We start from the raw sequence: 13,694 nt of genomic DNA on the forward strand, positions 1-13,694 counted from the left end.
TTAGTATTACTGTACTCTACGTTTCTCACATGGTGTTGTTAGTACTACTGTAGTCTACGTTTCTCACATGGTGGTGTTAGTACTACTGTAGTCTACGTTTCTCACGTGGTGTTGATAGTACTACTGTACTATACGTTTCTCACGTGGTGTTGATAGTACTACTGTACTCTACGTTTCTCGCGTGGTGTTAGTAATACTGTACTGTGCGTTTCTCACGTGGTGTTGATAGTACTACTGTACTACACGTTTCTCATGTGGTGTTGATAGTACTACTGTACTCTACGTTTCTCACGTGGTGTTGATAGAACTACTGTACTCTACGTTTCTCACATGGTGTTGTTAGTATTACTGTACTCTACGTTTCTCACATGGTGTTGTTAGTACTACTGTACTCTACGTTTCTCACATGGTGTTGTTAGTACTACTGCACTCTACGTTTCTCACGTGGTGTTGTTAGTACTACTGTACTCTACGTTTCTCACGTGGTGTTGTTAGTACTACTGTACTCTACGTTTCTCACATGGTGTTATTATTTTGCACATTTCCATTTCGGTTCTGCATATTTAAGCCTGTATCACTGAATGTTGGTTTGTAAATAAAGAGTCTGCAGTACTCGCGGATGGATGAGTGTCACCGCTGTGGCAATGAGGTCTGGGTTTTAAGCAGTCATTTTTTATAACAGTCCCGCTTACATGATCCTTAATGACCACCCACTTCATTCTGAAGGCAGGCACAGGAAGTGCAGGGCTTGCTGGTAATAAAGTGTCTTGTCAAATGTGTTGTCATTAGAATGCACTGCCCTTTTAAGCAACGTTTCTTGGACACTTGTTTAAACATTTACATTTTTAATGTAATATTTTAATTATTGTCGAGTTTGTCACATGAAATGCAAGTATTTTATTTCTTTGTATGCAGAATGTGATGAAAATATGCACATAAATTAGAGAGCTGTTAGATTTTAGCTGTCGTAACAGCCGCCGAGGAGCATGGCATCCAGGGGCCTCTCTGAGGAGACAGAAGCTGGTGTCCCAGGTTGGGATGTCTGAGCCAAGATCTGGAGGTGCTATGACCAAGGCCAGCAGAAGCCTTTACTCTCTTCTGATGGCTCCCCTCCAAAATCCCATTAATGGAGAACATTTGCAGTGGGTTCAGATTAGCATCTTACAGCTTTTAACAAAACAAGCTCTGTCCATATGAGGCAGGAGAGAACAGATTTACGTTTAGCTGATGTTTTTATCCAAAGCAACTTCCAATTATATCTGAGTATGACTTGAGCAATTGAGGGTTGAGGGTCTTGCTCAGGGGCCCATCAGTGACAACTTGGCAGCGGTGGGACTTGAACCAGTAACCTTCCGATTTCAAGTCAAGTACCTTCACCACTACCACTGCCCAGATCACATGCAGGAGAGAACAGATCACATTGCATTCAGAATTCAGAACATTTAAGAGCACATTGATTATTGTGTCACTCAAAGACTCCTGAACTCACTAAACTGTTGTACTGTTTTATGTGCTGGGGGATAATGTCACATCGGTTTGTAATATCCAGGTTATCTGCTAACTGTGCTGGCACTCAGCACTTCATGAAGAGGTCGACAGAATTCGACTTTATTTTCCAATGTGCTACTGAGAATATTAATTTTATGACAATGTCAACAAGCAGATGATTATTTTATTCACAGTGGTGAGTGATGTGACTTGACAAAAGAGGAACAGTCATGGTAAATAACAACCACATTGTGCACCATATCTGTGCACCATGATGGAGCACCATTTCAGTAGTGGGCAGAAACAGAATTTTCTGTGTGTGGAACTCCAGAACTGGATACACATTTTGGAGGTGGATTCCGGACTGTGTCTGCGTCTCTTCGCTCATGCATGTTTAATGGCTGAAACAAGCCTCTCTTTTGTCCAGAAAGCCATCAGAAGAAGCCACGGACACAGCATGACCCGAGACGCATGGTTAGATGTGTGTAGAGGGGGTTATAGTGTTTGTGACTAAACTATTCCTTTCGTTCTTGATCACACACTCACACGCACGTACATGCACACACACACACACACACACACTCACACACACACACGCACGTACATGCACACACACACACACACACACACACACACACACACACACACACACACACACACACACACACAGAAATTTGTAGTGCACATCCAACACTGAAATCTGCTCTGGCACTTAGTGGCTATCATATCTACTTATGGCCTTGATCTCATCTAACTAGACTGCTTGGACGAGAGATCCAGCCATCATTGGTGTGATTATCCAGTAAATGATTATATGGACCAATGAGGTTGAAGTGTGGGCGGAGCTAGGCAAGGTGACATCAGAAAGAGAGTAAAGCATGGCCTGCTTCCCCTGCACCTGCCGTGGTGGCTCACAGCTGTGTTGAACCAGGACACACTGCAGGGTTTACACCCAGAGAACATAGTTTAGTCCCCAGGAGCAAAACCCACTGGGAGTGCTGGTCTTATAACTATGAACACTCGAAATACAATGTTTCTAACACGCGCGCGTGTGTGTGTGTGTGTGTGTGTGTGACATACAGGACAACCCATGCCAGACTAAAGAGTGAGGCAGCAGACCAGGCTGCACTTGCTGCAGATCAGGAGTCAGACCTCGCCAGAACTGGGGCCAGAGAACTGTCCCCCAACTTTTATCAACCAGGTGGAGCATCACACACCTCTCTCACACACACACACACACACACACACACACACGTGCATGCATTTGAAAACAAACACTCACACACATTTCAAACTGCCTACAGTTTTGAGCTGGTGTCACGTTCAGTCCCTTCCGTGTTCCGTGTTTTCCTGTGTTGTGTTCAGTTCCATTCCATAGTTTCATTTTATCCTCACATCGACTGCGTACACCTGTCCCTTTTGTTTCGAGTTCATGTATTTAAACCCTGTTGTGTGTCTTGGTTATTGCTGTTCATTGTTTGTTTGGAGGTTTTACTGTTTGTTTCATTTTGAGTTAATGTTTGAATGTTTTATGGTTGTTTCTTTGTACTCTGTGCCTTCGTGTTTCCTAGCCCTGAGTTTTCCCTTGTTTTAGTTATAGCCTGCTTTCCCGTGTGCGCCTTCGATTTGCCCCATTAAAACTCGCTCCTCTCAGCACACGCGTCCGCCTCCTTACCGCTCAGCGTTACAGTAGACCAGGTGTGCTGTTGTCAGATGCTGTATAATAGAAGCAAGTCATGAATCTACTCTCAGTGTCCAAAAGCCTCAGAGGTCTCAGGGTCGTGACCCCCTTCCTGGACATGGACAAAGCGAGTGTCCTGTATTCTAAAACAGACACATTTATGATGTGCAAAATCACCTTGCACTACTGGAGGTGCTGATATCACGTTAAACAGCAGTGAGCTCCGATGTTGCAGACAAGCGTTCTCACCACGCTGGTATTCCTGATAACAGCACAGGTTTTTCACTCCAAAACTGCACCAGCCTGCTGACATGTTGCTAGGTAACGACTACTTTTATTCTTCCAGCTCTTAGTTATTTTCTGTGTATACAAAATGGGAGATGAACACAGTGGATGACTTTTATGAGACGATATTTGCCCTGTAGCCTGTTTGCTCAGACTCAGGAGAGTGGGACTGCACACATACATCACATTTCCAATTTGCCATCAACTTCTAAACTTTTAGGTCGAGTGCTGTGACTGCAGAACAATTCACCACCAGTAAGGCGGGTCCGTGCCAGCCCATGTGCTATAGAGCAGCCTTTTCTGGAAGGTACAGATTAACTGTAACCCTAATCAATTATTCTTAATATGTTTTATTTTTAATCTTTTTCTTCCATGCTTTCTTATTTTCACTTTGCTTACGTTCACTTTCATTTCAAACTGTCACAGTTGGCCCCTCCTAGCGTCCCTGTCTTCATGGTTTCTCTGACAACACACACTGGTGTTCTGACATTACTACACACTACAGATGACTGGTTACATAATAAGTCATTGTGGTCTGAAGGGTGACGTAACCTCAGTGTTATATTCCAGGGACTTTTTAAGTTTGAAGTTGTTTATATTGGACAGAACATCTCTGATCTCCAGCAGGCTAAGGCAGGTATTATTAAGCCCTCCTACGTACAGTATGGCTGTTTATTCTGTTTACTCGGTTTGTTTACTGTGTTTCTGCCCAGCTCCGTTTGGACTGTGGAAGCCATAGTGCTGTTTGGCAAAACTTGATTTGTAAATGGAAAATAAACTTTTTATGGAAAAGGAGCTGTTTAGAGGAGGAACTTAGAGGAGGAGTATAGAGGAGGTGTTTAGAATAGGTGTTTAGAGGAGGAGTATGGAGGAGGTGTTTAGAGGAGGTGTTTAGAGGGTGTGTTTAGAGGAGGAGTATGGAGGAGGTGTTTAGTGGAGGAGTATAGAGGAGGAGCTTAGAGGAGGTGTTTAGAATAGGTGTTTAGAGGAGGAGTATGGAGGAGGTGTTTAGAGGAGGTGTTTAGAGGGGGTGTTTAGAGGAGGAGCTTAGAAGACTTTTCCCACCCAACTCTGTGTAGCTCATTTTGTGCTCATTGTGAAAAGCCTCTGAAACTGGTTTTACAAGCACATGTAATGTAAGACGACTGCTATTCAAGGTCATTTCTGAGACTACAATGAGACTCTGTGTCTCAGCTTGTAAGTACACAACGTTTGAAAGGAAATTTTCAGCAGAGCCATCAGTTTCCATCGCAGCCTGCCTAAAGCACACAGGCATTCATGAAGGACAGTGGTGCAACACATCAGTCACATCAGTGACATCAGTGACCCCTTCAGATCATGAAAGCACATGAATTATGATCGTGAGCATTTGATGAGCAGTAGTTAGGACGGTGATTGTTTCATAACCTCTGGTTGTATAGGCCAACTGCCAAAAGATGCTGTAATGCTAATTTAATCAAATTTTATTTAATCATTAATAAGTCAGTAAATCCTAATTAAACAGCAGCGAGGAACAGCTGTTTGCATGTTCTTGCTATTTGATATAAAGGCCATTCTGCCCTCCAGAGTCTCCTCATCAATGCATTCTTATGTGCTGGTAACATTCAAACTATTTTAGTATTTAGTAAAGCAAAGTCTGATTTAGATAGCGCTCTTTACAACATGCATCGTTACACAGGAACCTGACAAATGTCTGCATCCAGATCCAGAACAAAGTGATTGATATCAGTGGCAAGAAACCCTGGGACACTGGGCATTTTCTTCAGATTCCTTGTCACCGATGAGAAGGTCTAGCCCAGTGTTGCATCAACATTTTACAAAGACTACTTACATCTGTGAAGATAAACAACACCTGAACACCCCATAAACAGTAGACATGTGTCAGCATGCAGTCCCGACAGTGATGCAGGACCTGAAGGTGACCTTAGTCCTGAGGGACCAGAGGGTGACCACAGTCCTGAGGGACTAGAGGGTGACCACAGTCCTGAGAGACCAGAGGATGACCACAGTCCTGAAGGACCAGAGGGTGACCACAGTCCTGAGGGACCAGAGGGTGACCACAGTCCTGAAGGACCAGAGGGTGACCACAGTCCTGAAGGACCAGAGGGTGACCACAGTCCTGAAGGACCAGATTTTCTGGCCCTTGTTAGGACTCTGGCTGCTGCGATCTGTACGAGTTGAAGTTTATTTAATGACTTTTTAGAGTATCCAATTAGAAGACCAATTCAATAATCCAATCTTGATTTAATGAAAACATAAGTATATGTCATAAATAAATGCAATATTTTATAACTGGAAAAGGACAATCAAACTAAAACAAAGTTGCAACCAAATGATTGTGGGTGAGACTGTATGTGAGATTATTAACAATAGTACATGACGTTATGTATATGTGTGTAGACTCCTGGTCCTCAGTGTGTGTTTGTGTTTGTGTGTGTGTGTGTGTGTGTGTGTGTGTGTGTGTGTGTGTGGTGCAAATAAATTTTTCCAGTATGTTCTTAGGTTCTGAGTCTCTGACTCAGTCCAAACGTAGTGAACACCACAGTGAGAAGAAGAGCCACCTGGAGCTCTAATCCACATTTCAGGTGTGTAGCAGGTTAGCGCAGGTTTGGCACCTTTCAGCTGGGACCACTGTGCCAGGGCTGGTGGGCATGTCGATTGAGCTTTGTTTGGAGTGAAGACTAGCTGTGAATGGGGGCAGGCCGGAGAGCAAGGTCCTGCTCCTCAGCGCTGACCTTTACTTCAGTCAGATGTTTGAACCGATGACCTCTTAACCCCTGTGCCCTCATGCCCTCTCTGACCCCCATAAAAGAGGCTGGCAGTGGACGTTCGCCTTCTATGCACCTTGCACAGAATGCAGGTGGACACCCTAACCTTTTCATTCTCTCACACACACACACACACACACACACACTCACATGCATGGTTGCGTTATGTAATTACGCAACTCTCTCACAACTCTTATGTATGGAGTTTCTACTGAAATTCTTGTCAGTGTGGACAACGGTCGAAAAAGCGTGAACGGATACAGAGCCGTGTACACGCATGCCTGCCGGGCTTCTGGGTAGTGTTTCCCGCAGGGTCCTAGTGCCTGTGCATGTAATCTGTGCACAAATGATGCATCTTTTATGCCAGCTGGCTGTTGGCTAATTGAGCTGTGAAAAAAAAAAAGCCAAAATTCTGTTTCTTCTCATCTAGACTTGGAAATGCTGGTTTTAGCTCTTGTGAATAGGAGACTCTGTGCCCCATACTACTGCATACATGCTACAGAAGATGTGGACTAATACTTTCATCTCCTCAAAGTACTTGAAGTGGCAATCAAATGATCATTAAATATAATCATATAATCATTATTATTTAGGGTTTGCAGAACAGAAATGCCAACCGTAGGCATTTGTGCAAAAGAAACGAGACGTGTTCTTGTGCAGAGTCCAGGGTGAAACTAAGTCCCAGGTCCTCCCCAAGAAGACAGAGGCCTCGTGGTGTGTGCCTGGGCTGGGCAGCGGTGGTGTCGATGCTAAAATACAGCCACCCTGGAGCAGAAACACGGTCACACTGGAGCAGAAACAGCCACACTGGAACAGAAACACGGTCACACTGGAGCAGAAACACAGCCACACTGGAACAGAAACACAGCCACACTGGAACAGAAACACGGTCACACTGGAGCAGAAACTCAGCCACACTGGAATAGAATAACAGTCATACTGGAATAGAAACACAGCCACACTGGAACAGAAACACAGTCATACTGGAATAGAAACACAGTCATACTGGAATAGAAATACAGCCACACTGGAACAGAAACACAGCCACACGGGAATAGAAACATGGTCACACTGGAGCAGAAACACAGTCGCACTGGAACAGAAACACAGCCATGCTGGATAAAAACACAGTCACACTGGAGCAGAAATACAGTCACACTGGAGCAGAAACACGGTCACACTGGAGCAGTCAAGGTTGAATCAAGGGCAGAAAATCTCCACATAATAATATAATATGTAATAATATATTAATATCCTCCTTTATCAGTGCTGCTGTCTGATTGAAGGGAGAGGAAAGTAGTCGTAAAGAGAACATTATGACAGTTTTTGGACCACTTGAGTTGAGAACATTTGTTGCAAAGTTTGCAGTGTCTATGAATGTCTGAGATTTGTCTGATTGCCAGGATATTTACATTTACAGTTACGGCATTTAGCAGACGTTCTTATCCAGAGCGACTTACAAAGTGCTTTGTCATTTCATCATAGAATACATCCTAGTACAGTACAGTAGGTCAGAGTCCAACATACCAATGAACTAGAATACTGTAGAAATACAGGGATCACTGCTGATGGCTAGAAGTACAAAATACACAAGCTCTATAACAGACAATGATAAGTGCTATAAATAATAAGTACTAGAGTTTGTTAGTCAACATCAGTGTAATAAACGATACCCTACAATAAGTACTAGATTAGTAAATCGGTATCATTTAGCTGTGATCAAACCTGGCCCCTTCATTGTAATCCTGTCGGTGTGCGGTATTCCCAGTGCAGGATTGTGTGTAAACTAAGTGAAACTGCACAAACATGGCCAGTAGTGACAGAGACTGTACATGGAATTATATTCACATCAATCCCTCAGAACATTCATTGAGGTCTTAGTAAGGCTAAGTGAGTAATGAACTCCCAACCAAAGTCAGTTATAAACTCCCAACCAAAGTGGGTTATAAACTCCCAACCAAAGTGGGTTATAAACATCTATAGTAGTTTAAACCCCCCCCCCCCCCCCCCGCAACATCTGTGATGTCATTGCAACATATATTAATAATATATTAGAATATATTAATAATATATTTGAATATATTAGTAATATATTTGAACATGTGACATGGCAAGCTCAATGTACTATATATACTACACATCCCTTAAGGTCTTCGTATTTCTGTCTTATCATAGTCTGAACTCTAATTCTGCCTCTACCTTCTGCATATATTCTGTTGTTTATCAGCTGCACATCTTCTTCGTTCCATTTTTTAATCATTGCAGTGGAGAATAACCCTCCAGTGTTTTGTAATAACAACCCTGTATTGGTATAATGATAATAAAATTAAAATTAATTTAAATTGAAAATTATATTGATGACACACTCTGTGTTGTATCTGGGAGAGTTTGGTCTTTCTACTAAGGGCATCACTGACTTTCTAAAGTTAAAAAGCCACATGAAAAGTCATTAATATACTGAGAAGTATGAAAATACACAGAGCCTCCTAATCTATGTGTGAATCACAGATTTCAGTGTTGGATGTCCACTACAGATTTCTGTGTGTGCGTTTCTGTGTTTGCTCTGTTCTCATGCTCAGCTCTCCCACTGTGCTTCACAGGCCTGGACTACATCAAGCAAAAACCCAGTGAGCCTGTGGAGGAGGTTGAGGAGGCCCCGCCAGCAGAGGAGGAGGAGAAGAAGTCTGCTAGCCCTTTCTACCAGCGGGGTACGACTCCCTCCCACTCCCCCACCCGTAGCACCTCCTCCTCTCCTCCGTCTGCACCAAAAAAGAAAAGTCAACTGGCCAATAGCAGCTTGACGCAGAAGATGAGCAAAGACGACAGCTCTGCATCCCGTAAGATAAGCAAAGAAGTGCCAGGCTTCACCAGAGGATCTGTTCCGCCCCCTGGACCCGCCCCCTTCGATTTGCAGGACCCGCCCCCACCAAAGCCACCCAAGGCTCAGGAGCCAATTGCCAACCCTGTGAGACCCATTAACGGGCAACTACACGCTGCCTATCACAGCTACTACGTCAAGACTCCTGTGAAGGTCGTCCCTCCAGAGGAACCGGAGGAAGCAGAGATGTCTCCATCCAGCCTGGCTTTAGTAACCCCACCTCCCCCAAAACTGTTCAGCACATCCACCCCAAAACCAGAGCTCAAATTCAGGAAGCAGGAGTCTATCAAGCCAAAGAGCTTATCAGAAACCAAGAAGGCCAGCGTGGAGATCAGCAGTGACGTTTTAGAAGGAGAAATGGTAAGTCCAGTTAGGTGTGATAATTTGGGGCATAATTATAGATTAAATGTGTTACAAGGTTTGTCTAATATACCATGTCCTTCTACATTCCAGGGTCCTAATTCAATTTTAGTTGCCATGGTAATGCTTTTGAATATTGGATTGGCAATAATTTTTGTTCACTTCCTGACATAATGGCGGGAATCCTGGGTAAATATCTTCCCTAACATTTTCACATTTTTATCATCTCTCCACTCTGTGCTGCTTTTCCAGAGTTTGGCTGTTGTGTGTGTATACAATATTGTATATTGTTTTCGGTTTAATTGTTCTGCTTCCCCAGTGAAAGAATAGCACCGCGCCTTTGGCCCTCATGAAATCAAAATGGCGGCAGACAGACAAGCAGTGGAAGGGACAGGATGGGGCATGTGCACCACCTCCACCTCCTCCACCTGTATGTGCACCACTAGCTCTAGTGTCTGGATCTTTTGGTCTCGTGAAAGACTAAACGATAAGAAAACTCATCTGCAGGGAAACGTCTGGCCAGGAGGTTGAAGTAAAGGTTTGGTGAGTGCGTCTGAACGCAGCTCTGCTGGGTCCTGCTGGGGCCCTGCACACGCTGGAAATGTTCAGAGGTGCACTTTCATGTGACGGGCACAGACATCTGCCCTGCCCTTTGGCTGCCTGACATAGATGTGAGATGTCAGCTGGGGGCCAGAGGAATCCATTCAGGAGGAGAAAGCAGAGCAGGCCGGCCGCAGGACGAGCGCCGAGGGTCTGCATGGCGGTGCTTCAGCATTACTGTAGTTTCTTTTGTTTTAAGGGTTTTGTGCTGTCTCTTTCTTTACATTGATCCTCCTTTGGCCAGTCGTGGGTGGACCCAAATGACATGTGAGATAAGATTAGACTATAGGCCAAGTACCCGGGCTCCACAGTTTTGGGTTTTAACATACACACACACACACACACACACACACACATATATATATATATATATATATATATATATATATATATATATATATAGATATAGATATAGATATAGATATATAGATATATATATAGATATATATATAGATATAGATATAGATATATAGTATTATATGTATATCATTTTCACGAAGAGGAATTTATTTTACAAGATGTGCAATATGTTCATTTTAACAAAGGATGATGTGCCCTACCATGCAGGGGTTTAGGAGATTGGTATGTTCTATATTTGATTAAGATGAAGAGAGAACTAGAACGACATGAATGTGAGACGTGAAGCGCAGAATGCGCCAGAATTATGAATATATGATTACATATTGGTTTACTGTAGTGAGAACTCCTGTCTCAGACAGAACAGGACTTAACTTGACAAATTACGTTTACTAATTCTAAGGGAAGATAAAATGTTTATAGAGACTGAGAAGAAGACAGTGTATGTCACTGCTCAGCCTAGAATCAGCATAGAATATAGTTGCATGCAGTTTTGTAAACTTGGGTTTTGTGCAGAGCATTGACACCAATGAACAATGAAATTCAAATGAGCTTTTTCCAAACATAGGTTAGCCAAACCTGCCCCCAGCAAGGCCTGAGGTTGCCTGCATGTTTGAAATGCTAGATGTCAAAGTCCTGGGTCCTGGGAGTTGTGATACCTTCAACAAGGGCTGGGCTGCCTTTCAGGAGTCTTTAATACTACTGTTTACCTCAGAAGAACAAGAAAAAAAAAAGAAAAAAAATTCTCCTTGTTGTCTTAATTCTCTAGTAAGGGAACGCTGACTGTTGCAGAGCTTGGAAAGTTCATTTTAAATGTGCCACTATGTTGCTACCATTTTATTTCATTGTTGCTGATAGAGCAGTGATTTTAAATTTAGTTTCAGTTCAAAGGTTTGTTTATTCTAGAATAAGCAGTGCATTTTGTATAAATTCAGGCATTTTGGCCTTGCAAAAAAAGTGGGATTTTCATAACGGGCCAATTTGCATATAGGCTAATCTACATATAGGCTAATCTGCATATAGGCTATTTTACTGCTAGTTTGCATTGTTTTTGCAAAAATCTACTATCTACCAAAATAAATACTAAAGCCAAGACCAATATTTAAAATATCTCAAGAAAAATACTAAATTAGACTTTTTGTATCTTTTTGTGGAGAGATTCAGCCCATTTTGTTGGGTACTGAAGCAAAATATACAAGAAATGTGAAAAACGTGAAAGAGATAAAAACCGTAAAGTTCTGGAAGTGGACGAGAAAAATGTATCTGCAAAACAGTAAAGTGTTTGGAAATTCTTCCGTTCATGGCCTTCCGAAGATTATATTAACCGAAATTAAGGCAAATACAGAAGTAGGGTGTTAGTGACAGTCATCAATGGCCAAAACACAGTCAAAGACTTATCCATGTAATAGCAGGGTTAGGGGAGATGGAGGGAAACTGTCAGAATAAGAGTTACCCTTCAAAATAAGAGTTACTCCTCAGACGAAGAGTTACCCTTCAGAAGAGTTTACCAGAAGTCAGAATGTTTTGAATCCCAAAACACAATAAATATAGCAGAAATATATGACATTGTGCAGTTAATCACTTACACATAGAAACTTAATCTGCACTATTTTCATTCACAATCTATTTGTATTTTGTGAAAGTGTTATTGAGAAAACATTATTTGGCAGTGTAATGTATATGGAGCAGTATAATGTATATGGCCTCTTTTACTGCATTTCCTGGTAGGAAATGCAGCCAATCAAAGGAATTATTTTTTTAAAAACAACTATTACACGAAGAAAACATTTATAAACAACAAAAGATTTATTCTATTTCTAAGAGTTTTTACAGAGTACAGTCATAATCCAAGTGGAGCTCTATGGTATTTTTCTAAAGATTTGCACATTATTTTATTGGTAAATAGCCTTTCTTTTAAACACTTCACCAAAAGAAATGGCAAAGTATGAGCTCAGGCATTGTGTGTCCAGTAAGGTCCTGTAATCTGACGTCTGTATTCTGAGGATGTTTTCCTGTGTATAATAATACACATTTTATGCCTGGAACCTTCTCTCCGCCTTGTGTCATATCTGTTGTCATCTCTTCCCCTCTGCCTGTTTCTAACACAGGTGTGGTTTAACCCAACATATGAACACTTAATATTTAAACCAACATAATGCTAATATTTAACCCAACATAAAATTAATATTTAAGATTAATATTTAACCCAACATAAAATTAATATTTAAGATTAATATTTAACCCAACATAATATTGATATTTAATCCAATATAATATTGATATATAATATTAATGTTAGTATTTAATATTTATATTTAGCCCACCATAATATTAATATTTGACTCAACATAATATTGATATTTAACCCAACATATGAACACTTAATATTTAAACCAATACAATGCTAATATTTAACCCAACATAATATTAATATTTAATATTAATATTTAACCCAACATAATATGAATATTTAATCCAATATAATATTAATATTTAATATTAATGTTAATATTGAATATGAATATTTAACCCAACATATTTGACGCTGCTGGTTGTGCAGCCAGTAGTGTTTAGTTAGCGTCCTTTATCTCTGACCATCTTTGTGTTGACCATCCACATATGAGTCTGAAGATGAAGGTATGTGTTGTCCAAAAAGCGAGACACCTCTCAGACCTCTTAGATCTTCTTTAGCGCTGACCTGTAAAAAGTTTATTTGTGTTAGTCCGGTTGGAGCATTAGAACACTGGCACACTATGCGGTGCAATAAATAGCCAAGCAGGAGAAAAACCCGGTCAGCGAATATCCTTGTGCAGGACTAGACTGAGATGTGCAGCCTATGCCAGGGCTGTGATGCTCAAGACTTGCTTTCACATGTGTAACTGACACTCAGCTGCAGCCTGGAATGTGCCTGGAGTGAGCTACTAAGATTAGATTAGGGCTTCTATGCAGCTATGCGATAGGATTAGGCTTTTGTAAAACATTGCCAAGACATCAATAGTAAGCAGATCTTCTTTTTTTCTTTTTTTTGTCCGATAAATCAAAAGGCAGCAGGCTGTAGCATTTTGGGCCTTTGTTTGCCTGTTCTAGTTCCCCTGCATCACTTAAAGCAGGATGCTGGAATATGATTCTTAATAAAGTAGCAGTAGAATGTGTCCCTTTTTATAATGAACCATGGCACAAGTCTCTGGAACAGCACCAAATGATGCCGTCACACAGCAACAACCAAGTACCTTGATGTACCAGGCATTAGACCATGAACGGAACTGATCCTGGAGTT

General features: G+C 41.6%; 1 protein-coding gene across 1 annotated transcript in view; it reads left to right on the top strand.

The window, feature by feature from the left end:
- The window catches only part of jph1a (junctophilin 1a), a 26,483-nt gene extending 14,016 nt beyond the window's left edge, over window positions 1–12,467 (top strand). The window contains exons 3-6 of the mRNA XM_027021413.3: window positions 2,571–2,689; window positions 8,823–9,460; window positions 9,554–9,649; window positions 9,780–12,467. Coding sequence (XP_026877214.2) covers window positions 2,571–2,689; window positions 8,823–9,460; window positions 9,554–9,634 — 838 coding nt within the window. The 3' untranslated portion in view covers window positions 9,635–9,649; window positions 9,780–12,467. The remainder of the gene's footprint in view (window positions 1–2,570; window positions 2,690–8,822; window positions 9,461–9,553; window positions 9,650–9,779) is intronic.
- Window positions 12,468–13,694: the final 1,227 nt, after the last annotated feature.

Source organism: Electrophorus electricus, chromosome 1 (genome assembly GCF_041902795.1).
Source record: "Electrophorus electricus isolate QZ-2024a chromosome 1, ASM4190279v1, whole genome shotgun sequence".
Lineage (NCBI taxonomy): Eukaryota > Metazoa > Chordata > Actinopteri > Gymnotiformes > Gymnotidae > Electrophorus > Electrophorus electricus.